This window comes from Ipomoea triloba, chromosome 2 (genome assembly GCF_003576645.1).
Source record: "Ipomoea triloba cultivar NCNSP0323 chromosome 2, ASM357664v1".
Lineage (NCBI taxonomy): Eukaryota > Viridiplantae > Streptophyta > Magnoliopsida > Solanales > Convolvulaceae > Ipomoea > Ipomoea triloba.
This window is the reverse complement of record NC_044917.1, coordinates 15,316,829-15,336,556: the sequence shown is the minus strand read 5'-3', so window position 1 is coordinate 15,336,556 and position 19,728 is coordinate 15,316,829. Positions and strand designations below refer to the sequence as shown.

At 33.4% G+C, this 19,728-nt stretch overlaps 1 protein-coding gene across 1 annotated transcript; it reads left to right on the top strand.

The window, feature by feature from the left end:
* Nucleotides 1–10,498: 10,498 nt before the first annotated feature.
* On the top strand, nt 10,499–11,536 carry LOC116010812. Its single transcript, XM_031250318.1, has 2 exons — nt 10,499–11,308; nt 11,399–11,536. The coding sequence occupies exons 1-2, from the start codon at nt 10,499–10,501 to the stop codon at nt 11,534–11,536; spliced, it is 948 nt and encodes a 315-aa protein (XP_031106178.1).
* The last annotated feature ends 8,192 nt before the right edge of the window (nt 11,537–19,728 follow it).

Below are 19,728 nucleotides of genomic sequence, written 5' to 3'. Positions count from 1 at the left end.
AAAGAGATTACCCCCTTTCAGATATTGATGACAAGGGATGATTATTAACACTTCTCCGAGTTCAAAAGCTTTGGCTAGTGAATTGAATATGGGTTTCTTCATGTGAATGAAGAGAATGTTCTTGAATATTATGCAATGCATTCTGTGAAATGGCATTAATTTTGAGTTAATACTATTCCTTTCAACTTGATTGCTGCCATTTCAAAATTTCCTTCTTTTTTTTTTTTGACTTTCTTTGGGTGTTGTAAGTTCTTTAAGAAATGAAGAATAAAGTATCATTTCACAGAACTGTCACTATATTTTCTTCTATTGACAAATTGTGTCACATTCATATTGGTTAACAATGTATTTCCCCCATCACCAAAATTATGAAAGATAATATGTTGCATTTACCATAAATTGAATAAGAAATAAAAAATAGTGAAAAGATATAACAAAATAAAATAAATTATGGTAACAATATAAAATAACATATTACAAATTTTGAACAATATTTACTATTGAATTACTTTATTGGTTTCCGAACACAAATTAATAAGATTTTCAAACCACTCCAACTGTTGTTCGTAATTGAAAACTAGTATCTTACAAAATTGGTCAACATATGAAAGGGGTTGACTTTTAGTTTTGTTAATCATCATTGCCTATGAGATGATTAGAAAAAGTTATTTGGTTGCATAATTTTTTCACATTAGCATTTTGTACACGTAACACGTGAAAATTCATGCTTAATATTAAAATATTGATAAGTAAATGAAAAAAAAAAGATTTATTCAAATTATATTTCACAATCTTACTATATTAAATAGCCAAAAGCCTAGGGAAACATGATGAAGCCAAAACTCCCGCTCAAACAATTCTGATTTTTTTTTTTATTTAAGCAAAATGTTTTTTGCTCAACATTTTGGCTCCAATTCCCGCATATCAATACGGCACCGTTTTGATTGAGGAATGACAACATTAATTTCGAATTGACATTTGGGATGGGATGGCTACATTAATTACAATTTGACATTTGAAATGGGATGGCTACACGCAATTTCTCCTGACAATTTTATTTTAAAATTTTATTCCAACTAGCTATTGTCCGGTGCGATGCACAGACAAATTTGTGAAAATATATAAGTTATTTGTTATAGCAAAATATTATAATAATTAAAGTTAAATTTATATAGTATTATTTATAAATTATAAAAAAAAAAAGATTTTTAGTATACAAAGTTATAAAATTTTAAATGTATGTCTAATTACATTAAATTTTTAAATTTTAAATGTGTAAATAATAAACGTAATAATGTTTTTTAATAGTTGAATAAAAGGAAATGAATATTATAAATTATTTAAAACTTCCTTGTAAATCACATTAGTGGTTGAAGTACATATCTTTTCTAATTCTTTACAAATTAAAATAATTACATTTAGAAATGAACAAAATTAGAATTTTAATTTTGTGTGATTAATATAGTGTATAAGTATATGCATGTATTTAAGAAAAATTTTAAATATTTATGAACACACATTTAAAAACAATATTATGAAACTGGAAAGAAATGCATAAAAAATTAAAATAAGGGAAAAAGTTTTGTTTTTTAAGAAATGGAAATACTTTAAATGTTTTGTTGAAATTTTTTTTAAGAAATGGAAATACTTTAAATGTTTTGTTGAAATTATTAAAAAGAAATGGAAATACTTTAAATGTTTTGTTGAAATTATTAAATTGATTATGGAATACTTTAAATGTTTTGTTGAAATTATTAAATTGATTATGGAATATATTAAATGTTTTGTTGAAATTATTAAATTGATTATGGAATATATATTTAAATTTAAAAGATGCATAATTGGTATTTATGTTTGAATTAGGTTTATTTCACGGTTAATAAATTTTATTCTATATATGAACCTTTCGGATTTACAATTTGTAACACTACCGAGTCTAAAAATGAAAGATAATTTCAAACTAAAAATTTTTAACATGTTCTACCATTAATGGTATTGAAAATTTAATTTTGCCAGTTATATGATACTATAGGCTTATAGTTTTTTTTTTTTTTTTTTGAGTACTATTGACTTTGTTACAATGTAGAACATGTTATTTGAATATATACACACACACAAACACATATATAGTTTACTTTTTATAAATGTATATCATATAAAATGTTGTTATCATCACGAAGATATTACAATCTTATAAAATTACTAATCATACAAATAATGGAACATTAAAAGTTAAATCTTCTCCAAATAATATAACAATTTAGGAGTATACATATACATTAATATATATATATATATATATATATATATATATATATATATATATAAATTATGACATCTGGAGTGCAAACCCTAATCTCCCCTTTATTTTTCTCAGTTTCACACTCTGACGCCCTCTGTTTTTTTTTTTTTTCTTTTTTGTTCCTTCTTTTTTTCCTCCTCACTCCCTCACTCCCTCAATCCTTCAGCCGATCTGCAGTCTATCACTCCATCTGTCCATCTGCGTCTCAGTTCCTTACCTCACCGGAGTCACTACCGTCCCTCGCCACACCGCCCTCACGCTAAAGCTTCAAGTCGCCGTCACGTAGTCCGAGCTCCATCGTCGGTCGCCAGTCCAGGCTCCAGCCGCGTCCCGCCGGTCTAGCCACGGCCTCCCCTCACCACTGTGTAAATATGCATCTTTGATTTCAATTTTCTCAATTTTTTTCATGTATTCAATTTTTTGCCTCTCCTCACCTTTAGCTTCCTTTGTATTTATCTGATATGGTGTTCTATTGTTGATTTTGTGATTATCTATGTTATTCTGTAGTAATTAAGGGTTTAAATTGTATAGTTAAGTTCGTATTTGAATTTGAATTCCTCAAAAATATTGATCAATTTTTTTTTGTGCAAAAATCTATGTTTTCTTAGATTCTTTTAACGCTATTTGTAATATTTCCTTCATCTAGGTTGGGAATTGAAGCTTCAGTTGGAGTTATCATAGGACAAGGATTTTGAATCCCAACCTACATAAGTATTTTCCTAAATTTTTTTTATCATAACATTGTTAGCTGTTCCATAATTTGTAATCTAAAAGTTCTACTGCTTCTTATTTGTTTTTGCTACGAATTCATGTACTATCCAGGATTTTGCTATGGTTGTTGCATATTTGCTATGAAAAGCCAGTCACATTCACTTAGACCTAAACTGCTGTCATATATATTACTCTGATTTTGCTATGGATCTTGCTATGGCTGTCTTATTTCTTTAACAATTTTATTACCTCTGGACCCTGTATGAGTACCCAGCTAAGTATTTGGACATGATAAGTTAATTGGGTAGTTGATTCCTAATAGTCTCTAACTGCTTTAAAAGGACTGTTAATCTAAACTAATTGAGATGATATTAGAAACAATGATCCTCTAAAAATTAGATGAGACAATGCTCATCTGAATGTAATTGAATAATCTCGAAATTGAAAGCAATAATTATAAGATGAGATATATGAGCGAGCGAGCATTTTATGTTCTCTTAGATTGGTCTCAGAATCAAGTTATACATAGCTCTTTGGTTATGTGTGTTTGGACAGATATTCTTAATTTCCAGCAAACACCAAATTTCAAACTACTTGTAGGTTTACTTATGTATTACCTTTTTCAGATTTAAGTGTAATTATCCTTTTTCCATTTAAATTACTTGTCCTCTTTACTTTTACATATTATTTGGTTCTTGCTGTCTGTAAGAAGTTCACATAAACTGAGTTAAAGTTTCAAACAATGACACTGTTTTTAAATTACAGCTCTTGTATTGTGCATAGGTAATTTATTATCCAATAGCTTACCTTCCAAATTTAAGTCTGATATGACCCTTAGCTTGATATCTGACATTAGTTGAATTATTTTGTTGAGTTCTTTCTCTCATGGGGAGATCCTGTTTTTCAAATTTATTTTTAATAGTTTTTTATTTATAATTTAAACAGAGTGTTTATTGAACTTAGCACATTTCACAAAACTGTTTGTTGCTTTCTCTAAAATACTCTATTTTTTATTTGCAAATAAACTTTTGCAAATTCTATTTCATTTTCTCATTTTCTCTGCATATTATACCTTTTTTTTCCTTTTATGAGAAATTTCTATTATTAGAAAGAAAAAAAAAAGCATCAATGTTAAAAGTCATTTTACTTATTTGTTTAAATTATAGCAATCCAAAACATAAGATTAAAATGAAATCTTGTTCACTTTTATGTTATTACAAATAACAATATATTTAGTCACAGTGTGGTTTTTACTTTAATCTACATCAATGACTATCTTATTTTAAGTTCCATACTTGTATAGAAGTAATGATTCTATCATTTTTTTCTCAATAATGTTATAGGAATAAGATTTAATTTAGTATTTGTTCTTTGGTTTTTGATTACCATTTCCAGAACTGAATTCTCTACTACTTTATTTTCCTGATTACATAGCTACAAATCAGGTTTCTGGAGTGTTGACAAACATATGTAGATTCTTCATAGCATATCCATAATTAGGAACTGTAAGTTTGTTCATAGTAGATTAAGAACATATTTGGCAATAAATACCTAGAACACCCATATATCGTATTATATTTTCTATTTATACATTATTATTGTTGCATAATGCACTACTTCTATACAACATCTCTCATTTCTGCTAACCTCAATGCTTTTGATCTGCTTACAAAGTATTGTACTACACCTCTTATGTTTAATGATGATATACAGGTAATATTTGAAATGATCCAAGAGCTTTCTTGTTGAAGCAAATCCTTCAGTTGAATGGGCCTCCTTTGAAAGATCAAATTGAACAGATTCTGAAGAGTGGCATTCTTGCAGAAGAGGTATCATTCAACTGTCTTCCTCTTTTTTTTTATTCCATAACTGAGTAACTGTTTTCATAATCTTAACAAACTAATGTACTTAAAGCTTTGTTAGAAACAATTAGATTTTATATACATTTTTCACATTTAAAACAAAATCAAATCCAAGCAGATTGGTAAATCCGAAATTTTTTTCCAGATGTTTTTTGATTTATTCAGTTTATATATGCATATTTGGTGGCTACTTAGTTCATACCTATTTTTAAAATTTTAAATCATGGGAATAGAATTGGAAGGCAGCCCCTCCCAAAAAAAAAATAAAAAAAATTAAGGCCATGGATATTACCGGGATCTCCCTTTGCTTTGCTTCAAAATGAATAGGACCTGAGATAAAAAAATCAACAGAAATCGTTTTAAAAACACCAAAAATTGCAAATTAAAGTGTATACCTTTCAAGTAGCAAGGATGCATCACATGTTTGCTAATTTGTTGCTGAGCAAGGCCTTTCTGCATTCATCATCTTTTTGTTAGAAGCTAGCAATGCTTCCAGGCAGGCTTATCAGCTGCATTGAAACTCTTGAACTTCAAGGGTCTTGAATCTGATTTAATAAAAATTTTTACATTGGGCTTGAATCTTACTATACTATTTTCTATTCAAATTGTTATGTGATCATCAACATGTTTCTCTATTTGGTATGATTCATATCTTTTAAAAAAAAAAAAAAGTATATACCTTTCCATCATCTCCAAGTACACAGCAGCCCTATTAGTAAGGAACGAAGTATCCTCATCATCAAGGACCATGGCTTTTGTGTGTGTATGCCTTTCCCTTGGCAGCCTATGATTTTGCTGGGTGTTTCCTCTCTGGTTGAGCTTCTGGCATCTCTACATCTAATTCAGAAATAAAGTTAGTAGTATTGGTTGTGATATGAGATCTATTTATACTGTTGATTTAGATGTAAATTGTGATTTTGAATTTTAAATTCATCTGAAGTAATTAATGTTAGTCTTGTAGATTGTAAAAGTTATTTGCATTTCAAAAAATTGTCGTTATTGGAATTTGTAAGCATGCTTTGTTTGTTGCAGTAAATGTGAACACAATAAATGCATTCATACTGTTAATCTGATTTGTACTAATAATTTTACAAATTCATCAAAACTACGTAGTTTTGACTGGGCGGGAAAACGAATTTTTTTTTTATTTTCCAGAATCTTGTGGCTTTTATATATATATATAGATATATAGATATATAGATATATAGATATAGATATATAGATATAGATATAGATTACCAGAATTTAGAGGTAAATTAACAGTTTTTGGGTCTAAATGCACAAAAATTAGAAGTTAATGAATTTAAGTCTTACTTTTAAGAGTTCAGCAAATTATTGTCCACATAGTTGTGTGGATCATGAACGCAATATACATTTTTAATATATTAAAGTACTTTATTTTTGTACTGAATATACATTATTTGATAATATGTAAAAAATTATGTACTTTCAAAAAATAATGCACTTTATGTATACAAATAATGTACTTTTAATATATTAAAAATTTACGAAATACTTTTTATTTATGATTTGCACAAATGCGTGAATAATGATCGAGTTCAAAGCCTAATTAGGGCTTATTGGATAGAGAATTTTTTCGATCAAAATAATGGGCTCTGATCTTTTCGGCCCATTACAGGAGGACCATCTCGTTATCTCACTCCGGCCGACACAAACGGGGAAGCAGAGAAGAAAGGAGATTGAAAACAGCGTATCAGAGAAAGACAGCGAGAAATGAGATCGCCAAGGTGGGGGTATTTTCGGATAATCACAGGGACTATTGCCGGAGGCATTCTTGGCTTCTATGTAATGCATCGTGCTGAGCTAAACTACAAGGTCTCAGCTTTTCCAAATCCTTGTGTTAATTTAGTAATTATAGCTCCTCTTTTTTTCATTGATTTTGATTTTATTAATAATTGAAGGAGATTTGGAATGAAAGATTGAAGAAGTATGAAGAAGAGATGAAGATGAAGCAAAGCAAAGAAGCACCCTCTGAATTTCAGGAGACCTTTAGCACCCGGGTGGGTATCTTTAGCCACACATTTCCAATTCTTTCCTTTTCTTTGCATTTGCGTTATGGACTGTGGGGTTACTGTCTGTGATTAGTTATTTCATTGCTTGCTGGAAAAAATTTATCTTGAAATAATGATTACAAATGCCATATATCACACAAAGTTGAGGTTTAATCAAGGGTTAAAAGAATTTTTTTTTCTTTGCTTTATTTTTTTGTAGAATTTATTGTACTGTTTGGGCTGAGAGCTCCTGATTAGTGATTAGCTATTTCAATTTTCATTGCAGGTCGTAGTAAAAAAAGAAAACTTAAATTAATGATTAGAAATGCCATATTTTACCCAAAGTTGAAGTCTAATCAGAGGAAAATGAACTTTGTTTCCTGGTTACTATACTAACTGTAGAATGCACTGTGTTTTTTGGGATGGAGCTGTTGATTACCGGTTAGTTGTTTTATTCTAGGTATGGAAAGAAATTTTGAAATAATGATTAGAAATGTTGTATTTTTCACAACGGTGGAGTTTAACCTAAAGGAAAAATAACCCCTTTTTTCGTTATTAACTGATGAATTTACTATGTTATTTGGATGGAGCTGCTAATTGCTTGAAATAAGGATCATAAATGTCATATTGAACTATCTATAATCAACTTCAGCTACTTGAAGAAGCAGAAAACATAAACCATTGCCTTATAGTGGTATTTCCAAATCAACCAAGTCGCAACAGTTTATTCCCTTGATAGTTTCAGGGTTTTGGCCAAATTGCACCTTTGAATATCAATGGTTTCTAATTTTCTGTTTTCCTAGCACTTTGGTTTTCTGCAATTCATTAAGACTTTGGCAGCTTCTTGTCCCCGACATGTTTTCCTCTGTTTTGATACTGTAAAAAGGTTGTGAATGCAACATTGCTGAATCGTTTTGCTCTGTTAGGTTGCTTCTCCTGTTTGCACCGAGCTGTCTTTGTGTTCGACTAATGTAATTTTCAACTTGTCTGTGCAGGGATAAACTCCTGAAATGACAAAAGGACAGTATCTAGTGGTTTTTGGCATTCAAATATGAAGTGGTACATTGAACTATGTAGATGAGAACAAAGATTACCCCCTTTCAGATATTGATGACAAGGGATGATTATTAACACTTCCCCGAGTTCAAAAGCTTTGGCTAGTGAATTGAATATGGGTTTCGCATGTGAATGAAGAGAATGTTCTTGAATATTATGCAATGCATTCTATGAAATGGCATTAATTTTGAGTTAATACTATTTGTTTCAACTTGATTGTTGCCACTTCAAAATTTCCTCTTTTTTTTTGACTTTTTTTTGGGTGTTGTAAGTTCTTTAAGAAATGAAGAATAAAGTATCATTTCACAGAACTGTCACTATATTTTCTTCTATTGACAAATTGTGTCACATTCATATTGGTTAACAATGTATTTCACCCATCACCAAAATTGTGAAAGATAATATGTTGCCTTTACCATAAATTGAATAAGAAATAAAAAATAGTGAAAAGATATAACAAATAAAATAAATTATGGTAACAATATAAAATAACATATTACAAATTTTGAACAATATTTAGTGTTGAATTACTTTATTGATTTCCCATCACAAATTAATAAGATTTTCAAACCACTCCAACTGTTGTTCGTAATTGAAAACTAGTATCTGAAAAATTGGTCAACATATGAAAGGGGTTGACTTTTACTTTTGTTAATCATCATTGCCTATGAGATGATTAGAAAAAGTTATTTGATTGCATAATTGTTTCACATTAGCATTTTGTACGCGTAACACGTGAAAATCCATGCTTAATATTAAAATATTGATAAGTAAATGAAAAAAAAAAAAGATTTGTTCAAATTATATTTCACAATTCCTTAAAGTGATAAAATTTAGGAAAAAGGGTAAGCCTCCAAACTTTACCTAAGAAGTCAATTAGGCCTTTAAACTTTTAGAAGTTGCAATTAAATCCGCAAATGAAACTACTAACCTGTTGGTGACTTGTAATTGCAGGTCAACTAGGATTCTGACAACCTCCTGCGAACCTCCGACAAACATCCAACCAAATTCCAGCAAGCTAGGTCAAGTACCAACGACTGACGACCGTCATCGGTAGCCGGTCGCATTCTGCCGGAGAAGGCAACCAACTTGGTCTCCTTCTCTGCCTACTGAAGAAGGCGAGGCGACCAAGTTGGTCGCCTTCTCCACTGTCGAAGAAGGCGACCAAGTTGGTCTCCTTCTCCACTATCGAAGAAGGCGACCAAATTGGTTGCCTTCTCCGGCATAACGCGACCGGTGACCATTGACGGTAGCCGGTCATTGGTATTTGACCTAGCTTGCCGGAATTTGGTCTGATGTTTGTCGGAGTTGGCCGGAACCGTAATTGACCTACAATTACAGGTTACCAACAGGTTAGTGGTTTCATTGCTCCAAAATAACATGTTTGTGGGTTTAATTGCAGCTTCTAAAAGTTTAAGTGCCTAATTGACTTTTAGGGTAAAGTTTATGTGCTTATTTGACCCTTTTCCCTAAATTTTAATTATCATATTTGAATAATATAGAAAAAATTATATTTTTGTTTAATAATAATCACAATTTTCATAAAATTTATGTTTACAAAAAAAAAATCTATAATACTAAGCTAATACCCACGTATATATTGGTATAGAAACACAAATAATATATGTATTATATATACATGATTTAATATTCATAGATATTGAATTAAAATATAATCCACAATTAAATTAAGTGTTATATGATGTTTTTAATAAAATGATAATTAAATAATTGAAAAAAGATATGATAGAAGTAGGTGTATTGTAATAGTGATGGAGTTATTAAATAATAACGAAGTTATAACGGTATAAAGGTAGTTTTGTCTAACAAAAATACAATAAGGATAATTTTGTCAAATAAAATGAAATATATAACATATAACATTTAAAATAAAATGTATACATTTATTAGCAGAAAGAAAAAAAAAAGGACAAAAGTCATAATCATAACCTAGATTGTCACAAAATATGTTTTTTGTTATGAAACAAAAGGAAAATGGTGGATGTCCAAGTTATGGTTTGAACCTTGGACTAGTTAAGACTTAATCCACACGGCAACCACTGCTGTTGACAACAAAATGGAGAACATTTAAAGAGTAAATGTGACTGGAAAGCTAGTTTAAGATGGAGACAAAAGCTATGGGTTAGGGGAATTGACCCCTTGACCCAACCTTAGGGTAACAAAAGCATCTAGGCATTTGACAAATCCAACCAAACTAAGACAATTATGTGCATTTACTATACATATATATATTTGTTAACTCATCCCCTGACAGTATAAATACCCCCTTCATCTTTGTTAAGATTATCCCAGAAACTTCAAAATACAAAGTGCTTCACTTCTTTCCTATTTTCAAACTTTTGGCAATTCTACTTTTATTATTATTACTATTACTTTTATTGTTATTATTATTAGTAGTAGTACTATAATTTACAACACGTTATCAGCACGAGTGTTCTAAATCTCCAGTGAACGGTACTACTTTCCTACACTTCTTATTATAATTTATATTCTGCATTAAAAAAAAATAATTACTTTCTTTTATATCTAATATCATGTCTTCAATTGCCAAACGTGAATTTACTGAGCTTGCCATTGACGGTAGCAACTATTTGACCTGGGCCTTAGATGTTGAAATGCATTTGACATCAAAGGACTTAAAGCAAACTATTGCTGATGAGTCACAAAGCACTGATGCCCAGAAGGCACAAGCTCTTATTTTCCTACACCACCATTTGAATAACGATCTTAAAAATGAGCATTTGACTGAAAAAGACCCACATGCATTATGGAAGTCCCTGAAGGACCGATTTGACCAACAACTATCAATTGTCCTCCCTCAGGCACAATTTGACTGGCTGAATATGAGGTTTCAAGATTACAAATCTGTAATTGAATATAATTCAGCCCTGCACAAAATTGTATCACAACTGAAGCTCTGCAAACATGAAGTTTCAGAGTCTGATTTAATTGAAAAGACTTTGTCTACTTTTCATGCGAGTAACCTTGTAATCCAGCAGCAGTACAGGGCTAAGAATTATGACAAACACTCTGAACTAATTTCAGCATTTCTTGTGGCTGAAAAACATAATCAGTTGTTGATGAAAAATCATAATGCACGACCAGTTGGCTTTGCACCTGTGCCTGAAGCACATAATATTGCCAAAGGGTGGAAAAATAGAAAAAGTCATGGTAAGGGTCGTGGTGGTAGACACGGTCGCGATAACCGTAGAGGTATGGAACGTATTGGTTTTGTCCCGGAAGGTCAAAGCTCATACAATCGCGGTAACCGTAGGGGTACAGAACGCATTATTCTTACCCAAGGAAATCAAAACTCATCAAAGAAAAACTCTGGTCATAAACAGGTTTGCTACCGATGCGGATGTAGTGGGCACTGGTCCCGTACATGCCGCATACCAAGGCATTTGGTTAATGCTTATTAAATGATGATGAAGAAAGATGATAAGCAACCAATAAAGAATGAATCTCATCATGCAGGTACCAGTTTGCCTGCAGCAAACGCGGTCATAAATAATGATGATGATGATCTCCTGATGAATTATGAAATTGGAGATTTTGAGCTTGAAGAATAGGGTGATCATGTATGGCATGTTGTTGACATTTTATGAATATTTCTGTTGCTTTCCTTTAAGTTTATTATAATAAAATCTTGTAATATATTAATGGCATGATTATATATATCTTTTATCATATGCTTTTAACAGCACTTCGATTTTTTACTGTCTACACGATGGACAATAAACCAATCATGTGCTTGGTGGATAGTGCAACTACACATACTATCCTTACAAATAAAAGGTTTTTTCAGACACTAAACAAGACGGGTAATAATATCACAACAATTGCAAATGATGAGATACAAGTAGTGGGCTCTGGTAGAGCTTCACTTATCCTCCCTAAAGGTACAAAGTTACTAATTGAAAATGCTTTGTTGTACCCCCAATCTAAGAGAACCCTGCTTAGTTTTAAAGATATCCGGGCAAATGGTTTTCATATTGAAATCAGAACTAAGGGAAATCAGGAGTTCTTAATCATGACTCAGTTAATCACTGGTCATAAGCAAGAAGTTGAGGAACTTGCCTCTTTATCTTCTGGGTTGTATTATACCCACATACGACCCAACACTTCATGTGTTGCACTAACCATGAAATTAAAAGATCCACATTATTTTCAAATTTGGCATGACCGCTTAAGTCATCCTGGTCAAAATATGATGGGTCGGATTACTTCTAATTCTGCTGGATATAACCTTTCAAGGTCTCATGTACTTTCGCCAAATATGTATACATGTATTGCTTGTGCGAAAGGAAAATATATCATACGCTCGTTGCGTACTAAGGTTGGACATGAATCACCTGCTTTTCTGCAAAGGTTGCAGGGCGATATTTGTGGACCTATTAATCCACCTTCCGGACTATTTAGATATTTTATGGTCCTTATTGATGCTTCTACTCGTTGGACTCATGTCAGTTTATTATCAACGAGAAACAAAGCTTTCGCTAAATTTATTGCAAAAATTATTGAATTAAATGCCCAGTTCCTAGATTATCCGATTAAATCAATAAGAATTGATAATGCTGGAGAATTTGCATCGACTGCTTTCGATGATTATTGTATGGCTTTGGGCATCAAAGTAGAGCATCCCGTACCTTATGTCCATACCCAGAATGGTCTAGCTGAATCGCTGATTAAGCGTATTAAATTAATTGCAAGACCATTATTACAAAAGTCCAGTTTACCAATTTCTTGTTGGGGACATGCAGTATTGCATGCTGCGTCTTTGATACAAATCCGACCTACTGCATATCATGATCATTCCCCCTTACAACTACTACGTGGCATAGAACCAAACATTTCCCATCTGCGTATATTTGGATGTGCAGTCTATACTCCTATACCACCTACACATCGTATCTCCATGGGCCCGCAACAAAAATTAGGTATATATGTTGGTTATGAATCTCCCTCCATCATTAAATACCTAGAGCCCATGACAGGAGATCAGTTTACTGCGAGGTACGCTGACTGAATCTTTGATGAAGATCATTTCCTGACATTAAGGGGAGGTAAAGTACCTTATTTAATAACAAAATGTCGAGAAATTTCATGGGATGAAAAAGATCTTCGATATCTTGATCCACGTACTAGTCAAACTGAATTGGAAGTTCAGAAGATTATTAATTTGCAAAATTTAGCAAATAACCTGCCAGATGCTTTTACTGATTATAAAGGAGTGACTAGGTCCCATATTCCTGCTGTGAATGCTCCTTCTAGAGTAGAAGTCCCCAAGGGACCAAGTATGCACACTAACACTCCCCACCGCCAGAAGCGTGGGAGACCAGTTGGTGCAAAAGATTTAAATCCGCGGAAAACCAGAATTGGTAATGTTTCTCAGTCACTCCAGGAAGTTTTTATCCGTCCTGAAGATGAAATACCTAGTGAACATGCACGTGCTCCATATAACACTAGGGATGCGGAACACCTAGATCATAATATTTTGGGAAATGATAATGATCTGGTTGATGTAAATATAGAAACTGCCATAAATTTTGTTGATATAGGAGAAACTCATAACAGAGAATTGACAGTCGTCGACGACACTTTTGCCTGCGCAATTGCCTTGAACATATCACGTGATAATCTGGATCCAGAACCAAAATCAATAACCGAGTCCCGGAAGCGCTCTGACTGGTTAAAGTGGAAAGAGGCAATTGAGGCAGAGCTCAACTCGCTTAATACAAGGAAAGTTTTTGGTCCCACCGTACTTACCCCGAAAGGTATGATCCCAGTAGGATCTAAGTGGGTGTTCGTACGGAAGAGGAATGAAAACAATGAGGTGGTGAAATATAAAGCGAGATTGGTTGCTCAAGGTTTTACAAAGAGACCCGAAATTGATTTTGAGCAAACATATTCTCCTGTTATTGATGGCACTTCTTTCCGCTATTTAATATCACTGGCTGTAAAAATGAAATTAGATATGCAGTTGATGGATGTAGTGACAACTTATCTTTATGGGTCACTAGATGCCGATATATACATGAGAATACCCGAAGGTATTGAAAATCCTTTTTTGAGGGAGAAAAAGGATCGCAACATGTATAGTATCAAGCTTCAAAAATTATTATATGGTTTGAAGCAATCGGGTAGAATGTGGTATAACCGATTAAGTGAATTCCTCCAGAAGAAGGGATGTATAAATAATGATGTTTGTCCTTGCATCTTCACTAAGAAGTCATCAGATGGTTTTTGCATCATCTCTATCTATGTTGATGACATGAACATTGTTGGAACACACAAAGATATTGTGGAAGCATGTTCCTACTTAAAATTGGAGTTTGAAATGAAAGACTTGGGGAAGACTAGGTTTTGTCTCGGCCAGCAGATCAAGCATCTCCCTGGTGGAATTTTTATACACCAGTCAAATTATACAAATAAGCTCTTAGAGAAATTTTATATAGATAAGTCACATCCCCTTAGTACTCCAATGGTGGTTCCGTCCCTTGAAGTGGACAAAGACCCATTTAGACCTAAAGAGGAGTCCCTTGAAGTGGACAAAGACCCATTTAGACCTAAAGAGGATGATGAGGATATGCTAGGAGACCCATTTAGACCTAAAGAGGATGATGAGGATATGCTAGGACCTCCATTTAGACCTAAAGAGGATGATGAGGATATGCTAGGACCTGAATTTAGACCTAAAGAGGATGATGAGGATATGCTAGGACCTGAAGTCCCATATTTAAGTGCTATTGGTGCTTTACTCTATCTAGCTAACTGCACTAGAGTAGATATTGCTTTTGCAGTAAATTTACTTGCTAGATTTAGTGTCTCTCCAACCCAAAGACATTGGAAGGGTGTAAGGCATATCCTTAGATATCTCCAAGGTACAAAAGACCTCGGTCTTTATTTTGAGAGTAACCAGGATATCTCATTGATTGGTTACTCAGATGCTGGCTATATGTCTGATCCTCATAATGCCAAATCACAGACTGGCTATGTTTTCCTTTGTGGAGGTACAGCTATATCTTGGAGGTCTGTTAAACAGACCCTAGTTACTACCTCATCCAATCACTCGGAAATCATTGCTTTATATGAAACCTCGCGAGAATGTGTCTGGCTAAGGTCATTGATACATCATATCCATAATTCGTGTGGTATAGCGAGCGGAGTTGACAACCCCACTATCCTGTATGAGGACAATGCTGCATGTGTTGCATAGATGAGTAGTGGGTATGTTAAGGGCAACCTTACAAAGCACATTGCACCTAAGTTCTTTTACCCACATGAACTCCAACAGAGAGGTGAAATTCTTGTTGAAAAGATTTGCTCTAGTGACAACCTAGCAGATTTGTTCACTAAATCCCTACCTACGTCAATTTTTGAAAAATATGTTAACAAGATAGGGATGCGAAGACTTGGAAGATTGTTATCTTCAAGGGGAGCGATAACTTCTAAATATACTAGACTAGGTTATCCAGAAAACCTTGAAAAATCCTGAAGATTAAGCCTATAAAGTTTTATGGTTGTACTTTTTTTTCCTTTAGCTAAGTTTTTCCCACTTGGTTTTTCTTAGCATAAGGTTTTTAATGAGGCAACCGGTGCAACACATAATTAGACATACCATTCCGGGGGAGTGTTATGAAACAAAAGGAAAATGTTGGATGTCCAAGTTATGGTTTAAACCTTGGACTATTCACTTAAATGCTAAGACTTAATCCAACCTTGGACTATTCACTTAAATGCTAAGACTTAATCCACACGGCAACCACTGCTGTTGATGAAAAAATGGAGAACATTTAAAGAGTAAATGTGACTGGAAAGCTAGTTTAAGATGGAGAAAAAAGCCATGGGTTAGGGGAATTGACCCCTTGACCTTAAGGTAACAAAGAGCATCTAGGCATTTGACAAATCCAACCAAACTAGGACAATTATGTGTATTTATTGTACATATATATATTTGTTAACTCATCCGCTGACAGTATAAATACCCCCTTCATCTTTGTAAAGATTATCCCAGAAACTTCAAAATACAAAGTGCTTCACTTTTTTCCTATTTCCAGACTTTCGGCAATTCTACTTTTATTATTATTACTATTACTTTTATTGTTATTATTATTAGTAGTAGTACTATAATTTACAACATTTTTAGATATTGTCCTGAGATGATTAGAGAATGTTGTTTGATTGCATAATTATGTCACATTTAGTATTAAATATTACATTGATTTATATAATTGTACTAGTTTTTTGATGTGTTGAAACCCTAAGCCTGTTTATCAATAGGCCCATTAGGCTATAGATTATTCATGTATAAATAGTGGTAGTCTGTACAGTTCTTAAGATGTGAAATATATGAGTTCTTAAGTGGTAGTCTGTTGACTCACATGTGCCATCCGATCCTCCTGCTGCGGTTCTACCACTTCCACTGCAATCTGTCACTGATCCCACTAAGGCATCCACTGCTCCCTGGAGAGGTACACATTCTACTCGTAACCCTCATCCTATATATACTTTCTTGAGTTATCATCGTGTATCTTCCCCGTACTTTGCCTTCCTTTCTCACCTATCTTCTGTGTCTATACCTAAGTCTACTAGTGAGGCCCTCTCGAATCCAAGTTGGCGCCAAACCATGTTGACAGAAATGGAGGCTCTTCTATCTAGTGGCACATGGGAGTTAGTCCCTCTCCCTTTGGATTGTAGATGAGTAACTTACGGAATACGCATGACAAAGATGCAAAGTGGTTGGATAGTACCCTGGTCGTTTTTCTTGATATTGTATACGATAGGATCAAACAACATCGTGATGGACAACTTGTTTTTAAGTCATCTTCCTGGAATGAAATGAGTCAAGAGCTTAAAGACAAAATGGGATGTGTTTATACTGGTATTCAGTTGTGTGGAAAGTATAACAGATGCAAGGATTTACATAGACGCTTCTTAGAGGTGTTAAACCACACTGGAGTAACATTCAATGCTGAAACAAATAAGGCTGAAGCAGATGATGCGGTTTGGGAAAGTTTCTTCAAGGTATGGATTTTAGTTTCTTCAAGGGCTCAATGGTGACCCAAAATGTCATGGCCGTTTGTTCACATGACATGATGTTTACTTACGTACTCACAGGATGGGAGGGAAGCGCCAATGATTCTCGCATATTTGTAGATGCAATAACAAAATCTGAACATGGATTTCCTATGCCTCCCCAAGGTATGATATTGTTTTCTTCTTCTTCATCTTTTTTTTTAAAAAAAAAATGAAATGAGTAAATTACTTTGTTGAAAATTATAAATAGGTTATTAATTATGTGCATAAAATTTAGGTTATTACTATGTTGTCGATGCCGGTTATCCAAATACTCCTGGGTTTTTGGCACCTTATCATGGGGAAAGCTATCACTTAAATGAATTTTGTGGAGGAGGACGAATACGGAATAAGCAAGCTCTATTCAACTACCGACACTCGTCCTTGCGTAATGTCACAGAGAGGTGTTTTGGATTACTAAAAGCGAGGTTCCCAATTCTTAAATACATTCATGGTTACCCGTTGCGAAGACAAGCCCAAATCCCTCTTGCTTGTTGTGCAATGCACAATTTTATACGGATGTATGATGTTATGGATCAATTATTTACCGAATATGAAAGGGAAGACATGGAAATGCCTAGTAGTAGTGGAAGTAGTGGTGGAAATGAACCTATAGAATTAGATATGTCTCAACAACATGTTATGCATGAAGTTCGAGAAGACATAGCAAATTCTATATGGGGGGATTGTAATCAGTAATGCTCTTATTTTGTAATCAAACTATGTAATGATTGGAATAAGTACAATGTATTTAGTAATATATTTTTATTTACTTTCGTTAGTTTTACACATTTAGTATTAATTTATTGATTTTTAATTTACAAATTGAATTTGTAAACTGAAATTTAAAACTTGGAGAAATGAAAAACTGGAGAAATAGAGAATGGAAAACTACAAAAAATGGAGAAGGAAAACTGGAGTAATAGAAAAATGGAAAAATAGAAAAATAGAAAAATGAAGTAAACGACCCATATCTCTCTCACATTTTCATTATCGCTATTATCATTGTTGCATTGCATATCATCAAACCAAGCCTAAGTTTTTCATAATCATCAAACCGTGCAAAGTGATATTAAAATTTTCCGCTGCAAAACCTTTGATCAAGTATTATCTCGAAAGAGTTTATACTTGTGAATAATTTTTCAAAAATCCTAGTGAGTCTATTCCCCCCCCCCCCCCTCTAGACTCACTTACCAACCTATCGGGACCAACACAGTTTCGAATAACTGTCCTTACCATTCGTTCCTTTCTTTCTTACTTCTTCACTTCGAAAGTTAAGCCCTTCCACCATTCGCCATTTGCAACCTTTCGATCTTGTAATCTTGAACTCTTCAACTCTTTTTATCTTCAACCTTCGAAGTCTCTTGCTTGTTGTTTGAAACGTAACTATTCGGGTTACCATTCTGACTATTTTGACTATCCGAAACATAACCTTTCGGAATAATCATTCGAACTATTCGAAATAGAGAAAAGAGTTCCTAAGTCTAAATAATAAAATAAATTGGGGACTAAAATTCCTAACTTTTGGTATCATCAAAATCTAAATTACAAATGTTCTTAACAATTTCCCTTTTTTTTATGATGTCAAAACCTATACTCATATAGTCATATTATAAGGATGTTATAATTCGAATTGATTTTATTAATTTCAATTCAGCCCATAATTGAGTTTGACAAATTATTCCTAAGGAATTATAAGTACTGAAATATAAAACACTACGCAACCCACACTGAAACACTTTCATTAATTATCTCAAAAAGATTACAAGTACATTCAGTGAGCGTAAAACATAAAATAAATAAACATTACAAAGATTTAGTCCATTAGCTTCAGTCTTTGTTCTTCTTGCTACTTCTTTGCCTTCTTAGCTGCCCTGTCCAGGATTTTGATAATTTAATTCCTCGAACTCAAGATGTTTCCTGCCACCACCAAGTGACATATACATGAGAGTGATTCTAAAGTTGTGGTAGTTATGGAAAGCATCAAGAATATTATCTCCTTCAATTACGCCACCTCTACACCATTTAATGCACTCGGATGTGGTTATCCCATTAGCAATAAAGATTCCACTATCTTTCATAACGTTGAATAGGATTCCCACCAGCTTCTTATCCGAATAATTCCATGAGCCCCCCCCCCCCCGGTAGGATGCAGACGCTCTTATATCTCATTGGCAGCTTTCTCGACTTCTATCCTCATTCTTTCTTCTCACGCTCATTTTCTTCATCCAACTTTCTTTGGCTGTCAATAGCTCTACCATTAGGCGACACCTTTTTTGGGCAAGCGAGGGGAAAACTACTCCTCCCCCCACCTCTTACCATTATGTTGTTTTTTCCTATGTTTTCCAAACATGCTCCAAGCATGTCCATCCAACTTTCCACACCTTTGCACTTTACAAATCCCAAATTTATGTCTTTCTACGCGTTGACCCTCAAACTTTTTCCCTTCTTCACTTTATAGCTCATTCTTTCAATTTTTGCACTCTTACCCCCTTAACTTTTTTTCTTTGTCTCACTTCAAACCCAATCCCTTAAACATTTGTACCACAACCCCTTAACTCTACTTCTCGACCTACTTTGTGCCTCTACCTTTCTTTTCTTTTTGTTTATACCCCAAGGACATTGCCCATGGATTATGATTACCCCTTTAACCCAATTAACTCCTAAATCTCAACTTCTTAGTCTC